Below are 22,522 nucleotides of genomic sequence, written 5' to 3' on the forward strand. Positions count from 1 at the left end.
CACACAGACACGCTCATGCAGCAGCAGATGGAGACTGGGGAAAGCCCTGAGCAGCAGTGATTGGTCACACATGCCCATCGATATCTGAGCAGAACCAATCATCTGGGCTTCCTGTGTTTGACCTGACCCTTCATGGACGGTAATTGAATATTTCAAACGGGAAGCTGAGAGGCAGCAGGAAGACGAGCACACAAAAAAAAAGACTGCGTGAAACCTTTCCACGTGAGATTCACCTTTAAAAATACAGCATGTTTCACAACTACTGGGAAAGAAACTTTCATAGAAATGGGGGGGGGGAATCATCATAAAAATATGCCAAAAAACGACCAAAGAAATGTGCAAATATAAACGCAAAGGGAACATTTTGCCTTAGAAAACATAAAATGTAGCAAAAAATGTCTAGGTTTGTGTCAAGTAAAGAGGATTCAGTATTTTCTGCGTGAATTCTTGACAAACATTCAGGAGGATATGAGTGAGTCTTTCCTTCTTTGAGTCCAACACGCATTCTTAATGTGGTTTCAAGCAACTGAGAGAAAAATTGACCAGGTCGCCCTGACTTTACGTTTCGATGAAAGAGGCCAAAAGGGGCTTTGAATCTTTAGAAAATGCTGTGTTTCAGAAAGATTTCTTTCTTCATCCTGCAGGAACAAAGCGGCAAAAAAAACACTGAGAAGGTTAAAGAACCTTTGAAATGAATTTACATACTGTTTTATTACTGACGCTTCATTAAAATTTCTAGTCTGATGCATTGATTCAAAGCTTTTAGTGATCCCTAATTCACTTAAGGACAGGATTTGAAATAAATATGAATATTTAACATCAGAGTTTGATTGTTAAACTAATGCTGCTTTCTATTCTGCTGCTTTAATGCTTTTGATGGCATCTTTCACAACACTGTGTGCACTTTTCTCCTCTTATTTCTCTCCGTTATTCGTGTTTTTTTTTTCATTTCTAGCTTTTTATTTGTGCTGTTTTTGCTCACTGTGGATGGGTTCATTGTATCGAAGCCATTATTCCACCCTGTGTGCTTCAAAAAAGCAAAAAAAAAAGTAAAATATTTCAAGACAAGAAAAATTGAATTTGCTCAATAATATACTTTATATAATACAGTTATAATAAATGTTTAGAATGGATGGACATTTTTTCTTTTTAAATTATTTTTCAAGGCACTTTTTTGGTAACATCTAAATCCAAAATCAAGACCATTGTTCCCAAATAATCTGCATATATTCAGATCTATTATATACTTTTTATCTTAAAAAAATCTAATTAATGTTCATTCATTGATTTTTAAATGAAAATACAGCCTTTCATGATTGTGTTTTCTGACATTTAAAGCTCAAGGATGTGTTGTGGAGGACGTGTCAAACGTTTAGGGTGATCATATAGATCTTCAGTTAACCCACCCACTCAGAATTAGGCTGTTAAACCAAAGAAACTGACATGTGACCCTGTGGTGGTGTATATTTAGGTATCAACACCTTATTGAACCCAGGTTTCCACTTGCAATGAAAGCATCCACGCACACACCACACGCTTCCACGACAGCTTCTTCCCAACAGCAATCAGAATGCTGGCAAAGGACATCAGAGAGGGAAGACTTGACTAAATTACTAAGTGCAATAAACAATAATATGTGCAATAATTCTATGTGCAATAATGCTTCTGTACAAATTGGGTCTCTGCAATATTCATTATCATATTTTACTGATATTCATATTTTTTTATACACCATGTAAATTTGTTGTCTAATTTTGACTTTTAACTTAATTCTATTTATTTTTATTTTCTTTATTATTTCTTCTTCAAATTTTTCTTTTGTCCTTTTTTAACCTACCCTGACATGAGAGATGCCAAAGACAAATTCCGATGTACCGCATGTGCAAACGGCAATAAAAAACTTGAATCTTGAGCAATTGCTCTTAAAGGAGTTTTAAGTGCTGGGATAAAAAAATAAAATAAAAACATAAATCCAAATACTATTGTTAGGTTTTACTTTACTGGTTGAAAACAGAAATGACTGTCGGCTGCTGGTCAGAAAAATCCCCGACGAAGACTCTTGGAGACGCTTCAGCGTTTGAAACTGGGCTCTGATGATGAAGATGATGATGGGGAAGGACACAGGAAGGGGTCAGAGGTGCGCATGTGCGGATGGCACCTGTAATGGCTCCCAGCTGAGACACGTCTGCTGCTCTAGAACATGTGTGTGTGTGTAAAATGGGGCATTGGCATTCCGGCAGCAGAAGAACCACTTCCTCCACAGGTGACACCTTTGACCCCTCATCTGCTCCCTGCTGGAGGAGAGATAAAAAAGGGGCAGGAGGACAAATGGAGAGTGTGTTTGAGTGTTTTCATCAAGAAAAACCATAAAATCTGCTAAATTAGAAAGAAAAGTGTTCAATGATGCTTTTGCATTTACGTAGTGGGTCCCTGATGATGCTAAGCTGCCTTGTCTACAGCGACTTTACATGTTTTTTTTTTTTTATCAGCCCTCTTGCGGGATTAAAGAAAACAGTTTAAAAATTTCATTTCCCAGGGGAGTTTTTTTCTTGTCCTCACAACAAAAACACTGGGGAGACCATGCTTTTTATGCGGCTGCCCCCATAAATATATGGTCCTCCGGAACTGATCTAAATACTTTTAGACCTTTTTAAAATGGCTTTTAATACTCAGTAGTTGCTGGCATCTTTTTTTCTTTTACTCGCTTCATTGAATTCTTTCCTGTCTTTTATTTATTTGTTTTGCCTTTTGTAATTTTATATTTTTTTTGTTCTAAATTTTCTCAAATAATTTTTTAGAACCTTTTCTTTAATTGCAAAGAACTGTGACACCCTAATGAAGTGCTAATAAAGTTCCATTCATTCAAAATACTTCTTGAAACATTTGTTATTGCTGAAAAATTAAAGATAAAACGGTTTAACCGGCAAAAAAAAAGGAGGTAGTGAGCAGCTATAAGCTCAACTTTCTTTAAATAAATTTCATTTTATTTAAATAAATAAAGAATTAACATGAATTTGCTGGTGAAGCATTCAGACACAAGATCCTCTCTTAACGCTGTTTCCCGCTCTTTTTGGTCCCACAGCTTTTGCAAAGACTGAGCTAATCCTGAGTGCAAAAAAGAAAGGTTGAGGAGGAGAAAACTTGAATAAAAATAAAACCAAGAAACCAGAGAGTGAATCAGAGGAAACATACCTGTTAAATCTGTCAGCGTAGGATTTCCAGTTTCTGAAAGATTAAAGACTGTTAACCGGAAAAATTACACAAAATCCTGATGGGATTAACAAATGTCTTAGACCGGCTTATCTATAAAAACCCTCTTTTTTCACAGGTTCATGAACTAAAAAGGTCTTTTTTTGGATGCATTGTGTATTTATTTGCAATTAAAAAGTAAAAGTGCTGCAGGAACGTCTTTTGTTTACTAATATTTTAGCTCCTAAAGTTGCCGGAGAAAACAAAACTTGTTGTTTCCTGTTGTGGGTCTGCACAAAATGTGTCCATCTAAGGCAGTCAGATTTAAATGAACCGCAAAAACGTATCAGTCCAGTTATCCTTTTAATGTAAAAATTGGCTTAAATTGACTTATATGTTGTTTTTGAATTCATCAGAGTTCATGCAAGAGTCTGGAATCGAATTTATCTAAGACACTAAATGATGTTTAAACATTCAAATCTTATTTATTTTCAGTTTAAAACTGACAGCAAAATAATTCATAGTTACAAAACTCAATTTTGATTCAATTTCAATTCGTTAGCAAGATTTGTGTCAAATATATCCCCTAATTTGTGTGATTTCTGCAGAAATCAGCCATGAAAAAACCACATCCTTCAGGACAAAAAAACTATAGACATTTTATTCATGTTCAGGGGCGGGGTAAGTGAGCAGATGCTTCAAAGCGTGACACCCCCAGAGCATGAAAGAGGCCAAAGCGGGTCGTTCCTTCCTCCAGCCTTCAGACCCTGCAACATGTTGGTTCAGTGGTTATCTCATAAACCCACTTTATGTTAAAAGCTTGTCACTAATTCCTTTCCTTTCTGTGATCCAAATATGATATAATTAAGCTTATATTTTCACTTTTATGTTTTTTTATTCTACTCCTACTTTCTTGTTATACTAAATTCTATTGCATACTGTAGAGCTTTTCTCTTTATGACTGTAGAATTTCCGTTTTAGGCCGTAATCTTTTCCGTCTCTTATCTTTTGTGGCAGAAACTGTATATTAAAAACAACGGAAAAAACATTTGGGTTTGAGAGGCAGCAGATTTAGAGCAGGATGTGACATGCAAAATGTATACAAATCTCTTTGGTTGCATGTAAACACAGGAAGAAAACAGTGAGCCTTACATGAAGTTCCTGCATCTGCTGGTCCTGATGCTGAACCCGGTGAGGTCGATGGATGTATTTTCCTCCACAAATAATGCTTTAGAAGCTAAATTAGTGAAGTTTCATCTACCATCTCACCCAGTCCACTTCACTCTAGATCACAACTTCAACTGTTTCCCAGGTTGAAAATTGCAGGAATCATTTACCACGGTTGGAGTCGCCGTTCCTGGTCACTTGGGTGTGGTCAGAGCGGCGGTGCTCCCCATCGTGTGTTCGACTGGAGCTGTTTGCTCACAGAGAATCTCAAACTGGCTTAAAACGTCTCCATCTGTGTGCAGAAAAAACACAAAAATGCCTACACCAACTTGATGCTCTTCAGTCTAGCATCTGTAGATCTGACCACCATAGATATAGATATAGAAAAAAATAAGCAGAGGCCCCTGCAGACTGCATTAGACCACAAAATGAAGCATGTTGTGACCTAGTCCTGCCACTAGGTGTCACTTTAACTCTTTAAGCTTCATGGTTTACCTGATAAGACTTCTGCTAAAAGCTTCCTTAGTCAATGATTAAAGGTTCATTTAGTCAAAACTGACCATATATTACTGAATTAGCAACGGTGACTGTCTTAGTGTTTCATGCGGCTGCATTCACGTTTCACACTTCACGGTGTGAAAAGGTGGTTTTATTTTATTTTTACAGCTTTGCACGGCTTTTCTGCAGACAGACAGTAAGCTCAGTTTCTTCTCCGTAGAAGACTTTGAGTAAATGGGAGGCGGTTCTCTGAGCTGTGACTTCGAGAGGGGGACATTTGTTTGTTTGCCACGCAGTTTTGCTTTTACATGAGGCCTGGTTCATGATGGCAGTCTGCACCCTTGGGTGGTGTTTTCTAACTGCCTTCATGTTTAAATCAGCCACAAGTTAATAAACATGTTTACTTTAGCTTTTTCAGTCTTTTACTCTTATTTTTTAAATGAAATAAAACTACTAAGGTAGAAACTACTATTTAATCATTGCTATAATACTGAAAAACAGCAGACAGTTAACACATAACACTAAAATACCCTTAAAAAATAACAATAACAGCAATTATTGGCTACAGTCTATTAGCTGACAGGAAGAATAATCTGCATTGCAGCTCCTCGGTTGCAAATCTGCGGTTAGCTAGGTGTTCCAGTGATTCTAGTCAAGGAATTGTGGAAGGTTTCCAGTTCGCCACGCTACAGCATGATGATGCGTTCACGGACGTGCCCCGAAGCACACGGCTAATGGAGGCCACGTCAGTGCAGATAAGGAAAACGCAGTTCCACCACCAACCGAGTCAAACATTAACCAGGATCATAAAAAAAATAAAAGGCGGTTGAGCCGCACAGCTGTCGCTGTTTTCCACCTTCAGTTCGATGACGACGCTTGGAGTTAACGAGCACGTCAACGTCGTTACGTTAGCCAAACAGAGGACCGCTTGACTTAAACAACACAGGAAAGGATGTTGTCCTATAATATACTCGATGCGATGGACGTGTTTTTCAGGCAAAAGTTTGTCTGATTTCAAACCAAAAATCTGAAATGGGAACAAAAAAGGTGCCTAGTTTTTGTTTGATTTGGTTCGCTTTCCTGGGAATCGACGACACTAAAGGGTTAAAGATGGTTCTCCGTGACGTACTTCCGCATTAGTTTCGGTCGCAAAATCGCAGCTTATTTTTTCCTCTTGTACACAGAAAAAATAGTATTTTAATTGTTATGGTATAATTTCATTATCGTATTTACATTTTTTAGTGTATATAATTATGAGAATTAAAAAAAACTTTGAGGAGCTTTAATGTGCGCACGCGCGAAAATCTTGCCTCGAAAAAAGAAACAAAAATGGTTAAAAAATATTCATATTGTCTTACTTTTTTTTATAAAATATGCATATACATCTATAATACATAACTACGTTGAAATAGTAATAACAATAAAGAATAAGAAAAGAGGAGAGTTCCATCTCAACTCTTTTTTTTATCTTTGATAAAAACCGCTGGTACCTCTCATCTCCGTCGTCACGATTCACCGAGCTCGCGCCGTCTACGTCACGACTGCCTTGTGGACAGGCGCGCGTGTCCAGTGCAGACAAGTTACAGCGGGGCTATAAATAGTTTGTACCCGGTATCGGTGGGCTGGGGAACAAGTGACGCAATCGATGCTTTTTATGTGAGGGAGTAAATTGACCTTTTCTACAAAGCTGCGCTCCGTTTGTGTGTCTCTGGGTTTCCACTCGGCGTTTTGTTCACTTTTCCATTTGCAAACATGTGTTTTTATTATTATTGTTATTATTTTCTTTCTGTGGGTGCCAACAAACCTGATCAGTTCCAGAAACGCATTAATGAACGTGGGTGTCGGTGTGCTTCAGTGAGAAAACACAAATACTGCACCACATAGAGTGGATCAGGGTCCAGATAGAAGGTGGCTTCAGTGCGCACCGGCCGAATCAAGGTCTGGGGGAGGGGGAAGAGTGGATGACTCATTCTGTATCTGCTGGACACTCTAAAGACGCAGGATAAGATACAATGATGTTTCCTTCAGGGAAAAAGGAAAACTTTTTTTGGGGGGAAACACCCCAGAGGAGCACTCTTCTAACACATTTTCTTCATAGATCGGTTTTGAATGTATGACACACTGAAGTAAAAAGTAATAAGCTTTATTTAATAAAAATAACTCCACGTATTTCCAGTAAACAGCCTTTATTTGTGTCTATTTTACGCAAACCATGAGTTTCACTGACAGATCATCCCTGCCACTATGTTGACGCCCTCTTTCCCACCATTGTTGTGAGCATAGACTCGTTTACACACATGCACACGCTCCCCCAGTCATGACTGAGTGACGGCAGGTTGCTATGGAAACTGCGTTACGCTCCGGGCAGCGGAGGGAGAAAACAAGAACGCGAGGACTCGTTTCACTCCTCATTTCAGCACCGCGCTCCCGGACAGCGCCCGCATGAACGCCGGCGACGCGCAGCCGGATGAGTCTGCCCAGACTTGGCGTAGAGACCCGACAGGCGAAACGCGCATCGTCCCCGCGACGCAACCGCTTCGGCTCGGTGGAACCTCGAGGTTCAGTCCCGCTTTCACGCGCAGGAGCCAGACGCTCCCTTAAATGCCACAGCAACAGGTAAAAACCCCTTAAACTCCGGGAAGTTTTGGGTTGTGGGAGAAAGTCCACTACGCTGCTTCTGGTGTATCAAGTGTAAAAAAAAAATACTCTAGAGCCCAAAGGTAGTCATGACTTGATTTGTAACTATCACTCCTTTAATTGGTTTAATTTTATTAGATTTTTTAAAATGTAAAACGTCTTTAATACTATTTAGTCAACTGTAAAATGGAAAGTGTGTAAATGTTTTAGCTTTGGTCCATAAATGTTAATTTACACACTAAATTATTGATAAAACATAAAAGTTTATGACATAATAACAAAAATAAATCCTCAAGTTTTCCACGTTGTGTTGTTTGCTTACTTGTTCACAGATTGTGATACACCAAGCAAAGTTAATGGAGCCTTGTGTGTATTTTTTGTCACGTTAGTGCGCACTCGCTTCAGAGGCTTTGTTAGTGGGTTTTTTTTTCTCAGAGACCGTGGATTATATGCGAGTTGAGCCAACACGCCGGGATGAGTCACTCAGCCTTCAAGTTTGCAGAAGAGTGCGAAATGGGAAGGAGGGAGGGGAGCATTCAGGGAGGGGGGCAGCTGTTTGAAATAGTCCCGCAGTGCCTCTTGTGTTTCCTCCACACATTTGTTTCCTTGTGTACATGATCAGTGACAACACGTGGAGCTGTATTTGCTGCCTGCAGTTGTGTTGCAGGAGCCTTTTTTTAAATAAATTAGATTTATTTTTAAGTTTAAAGATGACCACAATGTGCAAGGTGAGATGTTGGAACATTTTTTTTTGTAACAGGCTCCAGCCCTCCGATGAGTGAGGAAACTGGGAACAGAAAGCATCCCATTAGTCCTCATTAGTCTCCCAGTGTTTACCCTGACAGATCGTAGCAATCAGCGGCAATCGGCTCCGGCGCTGAGTGACAACCATTGATTAAAGCAAACAAAAGATCGTAATGGACTGGCGTGAACCTCAGCCGCTCACTTTCCTCCACACATGGACTCGCGGGACTCGGTTGGGCACAAAAGACGCGCTGCGCTCCCCTCCTCTCCCGGGAGGTGCGCGCGTCCAAGCGCCACGAGGACTGCGCACGTGAAAGCGCGGTCGTTTTCCCGAGACGCGTTAACACAAAAACAGATGTGCGTCTTTAATTAGTGACGTTGGTGTGATTAATGCAGATGATGACTCATTCGGCTTAACCGTTGCACCTCTGGTGGACAAAAGGGTGAATTTTACCTTCAGAAGTTTGGCTTTTGGAGGCAAAATAACCCCAGCGGAACTGAGGCAGGAGGGGTAATTATGCTGAACCCATTTATGCGACGTCTTCCATGTGTCAGCCCATAGGCACAGCAGTTCCATTGTGGAGAAACTGTCAGCCAAGCTGTGATCTGAAGACAGCAGACTGTCAAATGAGTCTGGCTTGTTTGTCAAACAGAAAATGGAGCTGCAATAAAACGATCCTGCCCCCCCTCCCCCTCTTCCTCCTCCTCCCCCTCTTCCTCTTCAGGACAGCAGCATGTCTGAAAGGAAACCCGGCCAGCGGTTTCACAGCTTGAACGCTGAGCAGGTGGAGGTCCTTCATCAGGTTCTGTCGGAGGTGGTCCCAATCCACGGCCGCGGGAACTTTCCCACGCTGGAGCTGCGTCCTCGTGACATCATCATCGCCGTGCGGGCCAGGCTGCAGAGGCAGGGCATCACGGTCCGTGATGTCCGCCTGAACGGCTCCACAGCCAGCCACGTGCTTGTCAGAGACAACGGAACCAGCTACAAAGACCTGGACATCATCTTTGGAGTCGAGCTGCCCAGTCAGGAGGAGTTCCAGGTAGGACCTCTTTAAGTTTTTTGTTTTTTTTTTCTGATCTGTTGAACACAAAATTGATTTATTTCCCTGTGAAGAGAATAGTCCTTCAATTTCGTCTGTTATAGAATTAAAAGTTTATAGGGTCGGAGGTAAATCCTTCCTGCATATTTTATGCAGGTTTTATAATGAAACACTGAAAGTGTGCAAAAGTTGAGACAACGCACGAAAGAAATGCCTTAAATAGAAATAAACATTTTAGAGTCTCACTCCGATTGTCTTAATCTACTGTAAAATCAACCCCAGTGGCTTTTTTTCTTTCTCAAAATAAAAAAAACTGGTGTCGTTTTCTATGACATAGATTCTGTAGAGTAGCAAAATTTCGCCTCTGAGCTGCAGGCGAGACTGTGGAGCAACCTCACCCCCCCCCCCCCCCCCCCCTTCCCCTCCCCATTGCTGAGAGCTCTCTGTTTACAGCTCTCCGCCTACCTTACACCCCCCCACAACCCCAACATAACGTCATCGGTGCAACAAAAATGGTGAGCAATATTGGAGCTATGAAATCGTACAGTTTTGAGCCAGATTTCAGCTCAGACGTGGAAAACTGCGTCTACGTCTACGTTTTTTCAAGCGCCGTTCCTTCGTCTGCTCCTGATTAATGATTTGAATAAATGATCAGGAATGCAATTCTAAGCCTAATTTTCTTTAAATATGTCCCCCATCATCAGAAAATGTCACAAGAACATGTTTAAAACACCAAAAATATCCATATTATTGATCACAGTGGGTCTTCAATGGTTGTGAACACAACTGAAAAGCAAACGTATTAGAAATAACGCAGACTTATTTTTGAAGCTTAAATTGATGATTCAGTTTAATACGACAATGCAAATGTGGAAAAAAGTTTAAATGCCATTTTTATAAAAAAAAAAAAAAAAATCATGTTTTATGTGACATTTAATTTTTCCCTAAATGATCTAGACAACTAAATCCATTTATACCACATCTGGAATAACAGCTATTTATTTTATTCAGTGATATTCCCCCAAAGAACATAAATATAGATTTGAAAATAGTTTACTTTATTTAAAGGCTTCTAAAGGCCGTATTATAATAGTTAAAAAAAAAGTTCCAAAGGAGAGGCAAAAACATGAGAAATAAACAACTACCTGGTAATAATTGTTGCCATCGTCTCGACGACTTCTTGTCCCCCCAGGTAATCAAAGAGTCAGTGCTTGGCTGTCTGCTAGACTGCCTGCCTGCCGCCGTCAACAGAGAGCGGATAAGCAACGCCACCATGAAGGAGGCCTACGTCCAGAAAATGGTCAAAGTCTTCAACGAGCACGACCGCTGGAGCCTCATCTCCCTGTCCAACAACTCTGGCAAAAACCTTGAGCTCAAATTTGTGAGCGCTTTGAGGCGGCAGTTTGAGTTCAGCGTGGACTCCTTCCAGATCATTCTGGACCGTCTGCTGGAGTCCTACATGCAGCAGGACCTGCAGCACAAAATGAACGCTTTCAACTTCAGGGACCGGCCGGAAGAGGGCCAAAAGAAGGAGCCCTCCTCCGTTGTCAGTGGGGCCGCCGCTCCGGATTCAGAGACGTCCACGGGTAGAAGCGGGTCTCAAATCAGCAGGTCGCAGAAAAAAGATGACGTGCGCGAAAAGGAGTCTCAGACAGAATCCCTTCAGGCGGAACATCTTAACCAGACCAAACCCTCCACAGACGAAAAACCATCTGCAGAACCAGAGGAAGGGTCTGAAATCCTTAAAGAAAACCTTTTGCCAGAAAAGAAACCAAAGTCTGGAGAACCCAAGCAAATGGCTCCAGAGGAACTCAAGCACAGGCTTGAGCTCGTAGACAAGACTCAATCATCGACGGTAACGGGACATTTTGAGCAAACGAGTCCCAAAGAAGGCCCCAAACCGCCGGACGAAAATCACCAGAACTTCTCTGCCGAAAGCAAAGCGGCGATCCCCACCAAAGCGTCCGGCGAACAGAAAGAAGTAACAGGGCAGATGGGATGCACTGATATGCCCAGTAGCTCGAAGAAAATCCCCGCAGATAGTCCAAACTTTCCGGAGGAGCCTGATAGCGTAGACAAATCTGATCAAACAAAGTGTTTCAGAGAGGAGCCGAGGAGTAATGAGGCAGATAAAACCCAACACGCGTCTTCTCCAGACGATGGCGCGTCTTCACGTGCCGAGATAGAGACTCGCCTCGCAGATGAACGGAGAATGGAAGCAGAGAGCGACGAGGAAACGGAGGGGAAAACTCCAGAGGAGACTTCAGCTTCAAAGGAAAGACAGACAGAAGACACGCAAAGCATCGACTGCACCTCCTCCACCTCTCTTCCGCATGGCATAAGTGACACAGAGGAGATCAGCAGCACCCAACACACAGATAACTCAGAGAAAAGCGCAGAGCCGCTCGACGCCGTCGCCCCTTCAGATACTCAGGATGTTTCACCCGCACCGCCTGGCCTTGTTTCTGACAAAAAAACCTCGTCTTCTCCCTCGGGTAAGGTCTCAGACAGACTGTCGCATATGGTGGTCCTCAAACACTCATCACCCAAACCCCCTCGTAGGATGTGTCGAAAGGCTCCACCCAACCCGAACCTTACTCTTGAAGGTGAATTCCTGGATTTGCCCATCCCAAATTCAAATCCTCATTCCACGTCTGAGGTGAACCCGAGGATTTTAGACCCTCCAGACACACCAGCAGATGTTATCTCTCCTGAGGCTGATTCAGACATGACTCCTAATCCTTCCAATAAGCTGTCATCAAACTCTGGCCTTTCCTCACCCGCTGGTCCGGACTCTGAAATAGTTTCCATCGCGACTCTGGATCCCACGTCTTTGTTACCTCAAGAGGCGTCCTCTTCTCCTCAGATAATCACAGGAGGTGGAGATCTTAAAGAGACACTCGACACTGCCACTGATGAGTTGAGCCATTCTTTCCCTCCAGAAATCCCCTCTGATCTTCAACAGCCGGAGCTCCTTAAGTCGTTGAGAGCATCGATTTGCCTGTTCGACCCGCTGAGCCCCAACAGTCAGGAACCTGCATGCGACCCTGACGAAGCTGAGGCTCCCGCAGAACAGACCCCAAACACAGACCTCAATCCCGCCGGTCCACAAGACATCACACCCACTTTACCTCTTTCTCCCATTTGTCTCCCCCCTCCTGTGGTTAGCCTCACCCCCTTGCCCCCCAGCCTCAGCCCTCCGCCGTGTCTGACGCCTCCGTCGCCGATGCTCAGCGCTGTAAGCCCTGCGACCAGCTTCAGCTCCCCACCTCTCAGTTTCAGCCCAGCGTCGTCCTGCCTCAGCTCGCCTCCTTACCTCACCCCCCCCATGCTCAGCCTCAGCCCCCCTCCACTCTGTCTCACCCCACCCTCCCCCTGCCTCACCCCTCCCCTCCTCTGCCTCACTCCTCCTGTGGAGTCCGAGGAGCTCACGCGTCAGCTGTCCTCAGACATGGAGCCTTTGATCCTGAACGCCGATGGAGCCGAGCAGGCCCTGCAGCCCCCTCCTCAGTTAGGAGTCCCCCTCCTGGAGGAAAAAATGGATATCACTCCAGCAGAGCCTCAGGCTGCCGAGCCCGTCTCGTTTCCAATCACCATTCCAAGCTCCACCTCACACGTCCAGCCTCGCTCTTCATCAGCAGGCCCGGCAGATCCCGCCCCTCCCAAACCCATTCAGGCGCCGGCCCCCATCACTGAGACAAGAGAGGCTCCCGAGATAACCACCGATGTTTCTGAGCAGGGCAAGGCGTCGCACATGTCTGACTCGGCCCCTGACGTGGAGGTCCTGGCAGAGAGCATGTACGGCGACTTTGAGGCTGCCATGGACCACCTGCGCTATCGCCTGATCGCCACCAGAAATCCAGAGGAGATCCGAGGCGGCGGCTTGTTGAAGTACAGCAACCTGTTGGTGAGAGACTACAGGCCCGCCAGCGAGACTCAGATAAAGACCCTGGAGCGCTACATGTGCTCGCGCTTTTTCATCGACTTCCCCGACGTGCAGGAGCAGCAGAGGAAGATCCTGTCCTACTTGAAGAACCACTTCATCGGCGAGGAGAGAAGCAAGTACCAGTACCTGATGACGCTGCGTCGCGTGATAGACGACAGCACCGTGTGCCTGATGGGCCACGAGAGGCGTCAGACCCTGAACATGATCACCGTGTTGGCACTGAAGGTCCTCGGAGAGCAGAATATAATACCCAACACTGACCACGTGACCTGCTTTTACCAGCCCGCCCCATACCTTGCCGAGCACAGCTCTCCTTATCTAGCAGAACCCAGCTACTGCAGTTACTACATACCGCAAGGGGGGTCGACTCTACTCTACCAGCCATACCCCTTACACCTGCATCCCCAGACCGGGCTGGTCTGAGACCTCCAAGAAAAAACTGCACACAAAACACACTACTGAGCATTGGTCTGACCACACGGGAGCAGCCGGAGAGCATAACGCAGGGATTACCTGCTTGGTCTATAATAGACTGTGGGGGTGGGCTTGAGTGGGTTTATTACCGCAAAACTCCCTCTGTAAGGTTCTAACGTGTAATTACCTGGGCTTTTGTGGGAAAATAACAATAAGTCTAACAATTCTTCCGATATTGTTTGGGTTGCAGAAAAACGCTTCATGCACTGCATGAGTCGTTGGGGGGGGGGGCTCTTTGGTCTCCCTTGGAAACCAACCGTTGACATTTACACACTTGCACAGACACAGACACACAAACACACTTCCAGGTTCTTAAACTCTTGTACACTTTTTTTTCTATGTTCTTACTGTGTCGTTCTCAATGGGATCGTTCAGAATGTGGACTTTGCCTGTGGTTGATATCGTGCATGGATACGTTAGGACTGTTTTTCTCACTGCCAAATACTGTGTGGAATGGATACTATGCTTCTCAAACGATTCCTTGTGACTTTGTAATTCCTCCAGAGAGAAAAAAAAAAGGGGAAACTATAGCGAGAGGAGACAAGTCTGCTCGTGTCACGCGGTATTCTCATCTCAAACAACACGCCGCATGCACAACACATTCTACACGCACGCAACCAAACATCCAATACTGTGTGCACATGAAGTGAGACGATGCATGAGTAGCTAAATAGATCACATCTGAAGTCGAAATAAAGCTTTTCAATGATTAGAAATTGATCTATTTTTGCAAGAATTTCCCAGATTCTAAAGACTGGTTAGTTCCTTAAGAAAAAAAAAGAAGCCAACGATAAATGCCTTTGGTGTAGACTGTATAGCATATTGTTTACAGTATACTGTGTGCAAATACAATGTATTGTTTTTCAGGTAAATTGTGTTGAAACGTAGTGCTTGGTTCCTTTCTCGCGTGGAGTCCATTCTGTAACCGTGTGACAGTATCGTATCATCTGGTGTGGATTTGATGCAGACGTTTAATTCCGTTGTTAAGGTGGTCAGATCCTTCATGCATCTTTGGGTCATCCCTGAACACGGCAGATGCAGAATCTGCGAGGGCGGGAACTCGCGTCGACTCACCTTTCGATTCGAACCGAGAAAACGGACAACGTGTTCAGATTTAAACGCCAACGACAGCAAACTTTGACCAAAGATGATGGTTCAGTTGGGAAATCAAGTGCCTCAATGTTGAGACATCGTCGGCATGTCTTTTATTTTCCTCTGCACTGTGGGTGTTGAATGGGGATTGGGGGGGGTAGGTCCAGGGCTGGGTGGGTTTATGTTCAGCTGTTTGACCCCTGTTACTGCTGCTCGTTTTGATGTCCTCTTTAATGTAGTCTTTTGTTGTTATTTATTCATGTACATTTTGATAAAAAAATAAAAGAGAAATAATGCAGGCGCGTGAAAGAGAGAGTTTTATTTCATCCTTTCCCCGGATGCTCATCTTCCAAAACCCTCCTTCTTCCCCCAACATCCGCACAATTCCCCCCAAAAAACGACGCGCTGCACAACTCACCCATCCTTCCAGTGATTGCGCTCGGCACAGATCCACTTAAGCATGACAGTCAAATCATGCCGGGGCGCCCAGGAGAGCGAACCAAAGCTGTGAAATTCCGTCTGTGTGCGGCTCCTTCTCACAAATCACCTGTCCTTCAGATGTGAATGTACCAAGGTGACGCACAGGCTACACGCAACATAGCAACAATGTGTAAATGTGAAGGGGAATGTGGTTGGTGAGGTGTGAAGCAGAAAGGAGAGGCGGTGGAGGGGAGGAGAGCATGTTTGTGGATGGCAACATCTATCCATGCAGAGGCGGCATCAGGTGCTCCATCTCCACCGCTGGTAATTAAGTTGCCATCAAACAATAGACGAAAATTTGCCTCTTTTTAAAAAAAAATTAATCTTTTTTATTCTGTTTTTTTCCCTCCGCCGGTGGAAGAAAGGTTGCATGCATACGTCTCATTTTGTAAGACAAAAGATGTGATCTGGTGGGGGTCTCTATCAGTCTCCGACAGACCTCTAAGGCACTGTTGTCCACTCTGGGTTTCCATAGAGACACAGACAGGGAGCACTGTGGGCGCAGAGAGCATGACAGAAGACAGGGAAGACCCACACACCAAATGAGGAGGAGTGAGACAAACGCAGAGCTCAGAGAATGGAGAGCTGGATGGAGAACAGAGAGACGGAGGGATGAGAAAATTAGAGGATGAGACAGGAGGAGGTGAGGGGACGGATAAAGCCGGGAGCAGGGGGAGTTGATGGGGAGCGCGTGGGAGGTTGTCAGGCCTTCAGTCACAGGGGAGTCACTGAGAGACGGCTGCAGTGACGGCAGCAGTGATGTCAGAGCGCCACACATGTTTACACACACACACCACATCAATTTGGCTAATGGCCTGCCCACCCATCCACCCTCGACAAATTTTTCAAAACTCACCGAGGCAAATAAGAGATCATCTCCCACACATCTGCCTCTGAAACGCTCCGGACCCCCTATGAAATCCCAGTTCGCCCATGTTTCCTGCTTTTTTATGATCCTTTTCCAACATTGACGGGGAGATTTAAGTGGAGCATTCTGTTTGAAGTGTGATCCCACATATAATTATGACTGCTGGCCAATTTATTTCTCCTAATCCCTTGATCATAATTCTGAAATTTAATCAAGTCTTTCTGTTCCCTCAGCGGCTTATTTCAGATCCCGCACTTCAGGTGGAACAATTCTTCAGCTGAGCATTAGAACAGCTTCATTCATAACTTTTTTTTCCTTCTTCTTCTTTCACTACCATCCTCCTGCCCACATCCTCCGCCCTTCTCCTCACTCGTTCCCCACCAAGCAGCTCTGCTTCCTTTCCTGCTGTGACTCAGTGTTCTTTCAGCAGAGGATACATGAAGATAAATAAAAAAAATCTTGTTTTTAGCTCAAAGAAGTGGAGCGATTGCAAAGCAGTTCCCTTTGCTCGGGCTCACACGAGCACAGATGCCTCCCCCACTGGAACCACCTCTTTATCTGCTAATTCATCCTTTAAAAGCAAAATTGTGAAAGGCAGTTGAGGAGGGTTTCAAAAATAGATCTTCATTTCTCTAGACAGAAGTCTGTGTCGTCACGACTCGGTGACATGGATGAATGATTCCTCAAAGGCAAGCTCGCCAAATGCGTACCTTACGTGGGACCGGAATCAGAAGACCTTGAGGAATCACTGCTGTCAATCAAACAAAACCCATCTTTCTTTTTTTTTGTTTCTCTCTCAGACTTTTAGGGCCTCATCTATCTCACACACAAATCCGAGCCATCTGCCTCCCTGTTTTTCTCCAAGCTGAATTTTAGAGCTTCTGGGTCACTGAGACTTTGCTTTCGTTAAGTATGCAAACCCAATGCAGCGACATGATAGACCCTAATGTCAGTGTGATAAAGTTTGCATAACTAGTGATCAAAAGAGCGTCCCGCTTCTAACAGAGCGAGGCACAGCTGGACATGCAGCTGGCTGGAACTTGCCTTACAAAGAAATTCACTTCCCAGAGCAGCAACAGGTGCCACTGGGAGAAACGTGTACATTATTCCGACTAGAAAAAAAGCCTTCGCACCAGAGGGCAGCTTTGCCAGATGTGAAGTCGCGACAAATGTTGCTGCACATGTTTGTGTTCCAGTAAGGTCACGGCGACTTCCATTTTGGCTTGTGATGGCGAGGATCCGGCCTTTGATTCATCCATCTTCTCCCGCTTCTAAGTGGCCAAAGTTGTGGGGTTAAGCAGCAGCTTAAGCAGAGATCTCCACAGAGACGTCCTCCAGATCTGCCAGTGGAACCACAAGGAGCTACCAACTCAGCAGGTGGCACTCCTGGACCTTCTCTGGGGCGTTCTCCCACCCAAAACACCTCCCCAGAGAGAGAGATGTCCCGGAGGAGGAGATGACCGAGCCTCCTTGATTTTCATTTCTCGATGTGAAGGACCACGGACTACACTCCAAGCTCCTCCCGGGTGACAGACCTCATCATAGTTGGACGCCATGGGTTGTGTCCGAATTCCTTCCCTACTTACTTTAATAGTGCGTTCGCCATTTTCTAGTGCTGTCTGAATCTACAATTCCAAAATCCAGTGCCCTGGAAATTACCCAGAAGTCTTTTTCAAAAACCAGTGTGCATCAATGCTCACTAGATCGGTGAATATAGACCACAATGCATTGCATCGGAACAATTTTTGCACAAAAAAAAAGTATTTAAATGTAGTTTTTAAAAAACCATCAACGTTCTTATCTTCAGACGACAGTGGATACGTAAATAATAATTGCAAAATGCTCAAATCAATGAGATTTTAACTTCATAACATTTATTTTGGTAGTTAGGGATTACCGGTAATTGTAAAGAAAATATAAAATCAAAAGGATCATGAATAAACAGAAATTCAATAGGAGAATACTAAACCAAATTAGGCGGCCATTTAAAAATGTCATTTCTGAATACGTTTTCCTTTTTTTTTTACTTGTCCTGTCCAACACCTAAGCAAACAAATGATTTTACTTTAACAACAGGGGTTATGAATCTTCTGACAAACCAGAGGTATGTCTGAATAAACCCCTTTTGTAATCGAGGCCAAACTTATTCATTTTAAATCATATCTGAAAATCTTTTGTGTTGGACTGGACAGGAAAGGAAAGGAGGGAGGAAGAAAGAGGGATATTAGAGAGGGGGGGGATAGGAGGGTGATTATAGAAGGGGGGTAAAACCATGAAGCAGCATAAAGCAACAAGTTTCTGGATGGTTATACTTATTACAGTGAGTTTCAGATGTAATACAAGTATAAAGGGCGGGGCCTGTCCACACACACACTCAGATGTTATAAACATACCTGTTTGCCCCAAAAATGTTCACATGTCAACATGTACACAATACAAATATAGTTCACACACGCATACTTATGCCTTTAAACCAACTAGTGTGAAATATTTCATTCAATCACACAAAGTATTTGTGCAAAGGTGAGCTAACACCTGTGCTCAAGTGAGTGTTTATGTTCTTCTAAAATGGATGATGGAATGTAAAAAGAAAGAGGGAGAGTTCCCAGCCATCCCCAAAGACCCCAACCGCATAGACCCCATAGACCTCCCATAGACCCCCACCGCAGCAGTGGCAGCTAGAACCCCCCCAACACCCGCATGGTAGCAGATAGAGATCAACCGCCCCCCGGGCGATCACAGCCGCCACCCAGGCCAGGGCCAGCAGGACCGCCACGGGGCCCCCAGAGCCAGAGAGCAGGGAGGCATGGGGGGGACAGAGAGTGCAAGCTCCAGCCCAACCAGGAGAGCAGCCCCCTTGCTGCGCCGGCGAGGGCCCACTGCGGGATCCCGCCCCAGAAGAGCGCCCACAGCCCCAGACCAGCACCCCACCACCATCCTGAAGTTCTGGGCATCCCCTTACCCCAACACCAGGTACGAGCCAGGACCCCCCAAAGGGACCCGCCCCAAGCTCCAGGCAGCCACCCACCTGGCCCACGTTATGTCTTTATTCAAATCATTGGGAATCACAGAAAAATGTAATTTGGAAAAAATATGTATTTGTTAAAAGGAAAATATGCTGCAGACCACAAGGTTCCTGCTCCACTCTATTCTGATGCATCTACCTGCAGTGGAATAGATCCACGTACATCTTTGTTTTCCTCATCTGAGCTGCAATCTGGATCAAAACTGAACGGCTCCAAATCTGCTCCCCATTTTTTATTGCATCGGTAATGACAGGTTTGGGGTTTATGGGGCTGTAAGCTAGCAGGAGAGAGAGAGAGAGACAGGGGGCGGGGCTGCTCCATGCCAAATTCTAATGAGCTCCTGCCACTCTGCAGAAACTATGTCTTGGATTTAGATTTTGGCTAAAACAGCAACTTCTTTGAAGCTGAACATGTGTTAAAGGGAGAAATACGCAGCAACTCTTCTAACATTCTGTTTAATGTCAAAAATGACCAAAGCCCCGAAATAACGCAACTTTACTCAATTTTTGATTTAAAATCTATATAACAGTATAAAAGGTTTACAATGTTAAGATAACGGATGATCGTCTTTTTGTATTTGGTTTTCTTTTATACAGAAAGTGTGTGTGTCTGTGTGTAGGTCTGTGTTTATGCGTAGGTATGTTTGTTTGTGAATTAGAGAGTTTGTTTTGGGTCAATGAACTTATGGTGTTCAAATGCTTTCATAATTTAAGGCACAAGCAGCAAAACCCATGAGACAATGTTGGTACTGTAGTGGCAGGTCCACAGCCCTGCTGTGGGGTGCAGGTAGAATATCAGAAAGGGTCAAGTGTGGGTGTGCTGAGAGTCCCTCCGAGCCCCTGAAATGCTTAAAACACCATCATATGGTATATATCTATTGAATATGTCTTACAAGTTTTCTGTTGAATGCTTTTCCTGACACTTTCCACTGCATTTACCGGACTAGGGACAGGCACAAGCAGGACACTGGTCTGAGCCCTGTTGAAGCTGCATTTATCTTTTATTTTTTTGTATTATATTAACTTTTTGTTTGTGGCGCTTTTTGTGTGTTTCTGGCTTTTTTGTGATTTTGATCTCTTTAGTTAGTTGGGAATTTTTGCGGGCCATCACATTTGGGGGGGGGGGGGGGGGGTGCAGAGATGGCACCCCCCCCCCCACTCCCCCCTTTGCCCATGCACTCATCCAGCCTTGTCCACTGCTGTACAGCCCAGATGTAAACAAGAACAAAAAACAAAGGTAGGAGTTTCTTATCGAAAGGTGGAGCACCTTTAAGAAAGGTGATAAAGTTTCAGTTGGGTACTTTATCTATAAATGAACGTCACTTTTGCGCTCTCATCTAACGGCTGCTCTGCTTGTGACTTCATGACACGTTTACAGAACAGATGAAGGCTGGTGACGCATTCTTTAAAATCCCGCTCTGGTTCTCCATTTACGTCATTCTTTTCATACTTGTATGAACGTTTTATTTTTATTTTTAAATCTTTTATTTGTTTTGTGTTTATAGTGGCAAATGGACTTTGAGTCGGTAATAAAGCTTCTTCTTTGGTCTATTTTCAAAGCATTCCCAGTGGGTTTTTTTTTTAATTCTGATGATGTCGTTTTTTTAAAACTGGTGTCGTTTTCAAGAAAGTTTCTGCAGAGGGGTCGGAGTTCATTAGAAACTTGCGTTAAGTAAGTCCGCCCCTGCTTCCCGACATTTTTTTGTTTACAATTTCTCCCGCTAGCTTACAGCCCCCCTTTCAATGGAAATGTTTTTGTCTCCATCTGATTCACAGCGATTTCAATTAATGAATTAACTCAGAAATGCTTAATGTCCTTTCTATATGTCCTCTATCATGACAAAAACACCAAAAACGTTATTTTCATCGAGTGGGTCTTTGAAACCTTCATCCTGATTGTGATGGCCGCCCTCTTCTTTCAACTTTGAAAAGTTAGCAGCCCATTCGCATGAGCCACTGAAAGTCTTGACAGAAAAGCCTGTTTTGTGTGAATAAAAAGGGAAATGTGTGGAGGATGAATCAGAATAGATCCATAGACGGTGTCCTTCTTCCACTCCGTTTATGATAGATGTTTTAAAATAGCTCAGAGTGATGAGCAGATCTCTCACCTTTCACCTTAAATATGGCGCAGCTCAGAAAAAAAAAGCACCTTTTCTGTCTGGATGAATAACCCAAATCAAGTTGGGATGAAACTCCGAAGCGCGCGCCTGGAGTGTGCCCGTGTTGGGTGGAGGGGCTGTTGGGGGGGGGGGGGGGGGGGGGGGCAGATGTTTAAGCATGGATGAGGTTGGAGGAGAAGAAGAGGAGTGTCTCGCTGCATGTGTCTACGCTGATTGACGTCACAGACGCCCACTCATTTCCATCTCGTCTGCGTGCGCGGAGAGAATAGACTCCCATCATCCGCATCCATCTCCTCTCCTCTGCACGCGGCGCTCTTTCTTTGCCCCCCCCCCCCTCCCCCCCCTCTCCTTCCTTCCCCTCTCCGTCACCTCCCGGTCCTCTTTCTCTCTGTCGTCCTGCCTCTTCCTCCCATCCACTCGTGTTCTTCCCACCCCCGTAGAGAGCAACGGATAAACACAAACAGTTTAAGACAGCCAGACAGCGACGTCCTCGCGGAGCGGCGTAAGTTATTATTAGAAACTTGCCAGAAAACATCTGCTCATTTCGAGCCCCACCAAAGTCCGCGCGGGTCTCTTTGACTCGGGATTTCTCACCAGGAACGCGCCCGTGTGTACCTGTTGGCACGTTGGCGTGTGTGCGTGTTTCCCGGCGCGCGCGCGTCTTTTGTCCTTTTCGCTTTTTACGCATGAGCGAAAGGAGCCCGTGACGTTCTTTCCACAACAATTGCCCATCCACATTCACACGGCGACATCTCCGCTGACGACAGGACGTGATTAAAATCGTTTCCTCGTGAAAGGTCATCTTCATTCGTTTGTCAGAGATGATCCCACCCCAACACAAACACGCACATACGCACACACACACACACTCCCACATCTGAAGAGAAACAAACTAACAAAGCAAAACAAAAAGCAGGTATGTGCAAACATGGTCCTTGACCAGAATGATTTGGACAGAAGAGCACCCACGGCGTTAAAAGTTATATTCCAACAAAACATGCAACCATGAGTCTCATAGTCGCTTTAGGCCCCAACAGGCAACTGTGTCTGCGTCCATGTGATCCTTGCAAAGATTCAAAACCCTATTTTTAGATGTTCGAGATGATTTTTTTTTACCAGTTTTCAAGTTGCTTTAACTTCTCTTTGCTCCACACCTTTCCAAACTTTTCTTTCAATCTGTACAGCCAAGAATATTTGTCTCCTCAAGATCTAACAAAAAAAGGAAATTATTGTTATTAAAAT

The 22,522-nt window shown here is 44.4% G+C and overlaps 1 protein-coding gene and 1 long non-coding RNA gene across 5 annotated transcripts; one reads left to right on the forward strand and one right to left on the reverse strand.

Annotated features, from left to right (window-relative positions):
- Positions 1-1,980: 1,980 nt before the first annotated feature.
- On the reverse strand, positions 1,981-6,684 carry LOC105354976 (uncharacterized). 4 transcript variants are annotated; one of them, XR_013658671.1, is made up of 4 exons: positions 6,345-6,684; positions 4,342-4,648; positions 3,193-3,225; positions 1,981-2,294 (listed from the first exon to the last, which is right to left on the reverse strand). It is a non-coding gene; the product is annotated as an uncharacterized LOC105354976 (long non-coding RNA). The 4 variants fall into 4 exon arrangements; XR_013658672.1 differs by lacking the exon at positions 3,193-3,225 and having other exon boundaries at positions 1,981-2,291; positions 6,345-6,677; XR_002291052.3 differs by lacking the exon at positions 3,193-3,225 and having other exon boundaries at positions 6,345-6,675.
- A 498-nt stretch (positions 6,685-7,182) lies between these two features.
- Positions 7,183-15,083, forward strand: tent5d (terminal nucleotidyltransferase 5D). Its single transcript, XM_023959376.2, has 3 exons — positions 7,183-7,470; positions 8,961-9,275; positions 10,468-15,083. Exons 1-3 carry the CDS (start codon positions 7,456-7,458, stop codon positions 13,642-13,644), a joined length of 3,507 nt encoding a protein of 1,168 aa, XP_023815144.1. The 5' UTR covers positions 7,183-7,455; the 3' UTR covers positions 13,645-15,083.
- Positions 15,084-22,522: the final 7,439 nt, after the last annotated feature.

Source organism: Oryzias latipes, chromosome 10 (assembly GCF_053564925.1).
Source record: "Oryzias latipes strain Hd-rR chromosome 10, Olatipes_Hd-rR_3.1".
Classification (NCBI taxonomy): domain Eukaryota; kingdom Metazoa; phylum Chordata; class Actinopteri; order Beloniformes; family Adrianichthyidae; genus Oryzias; species Oryzias latipes.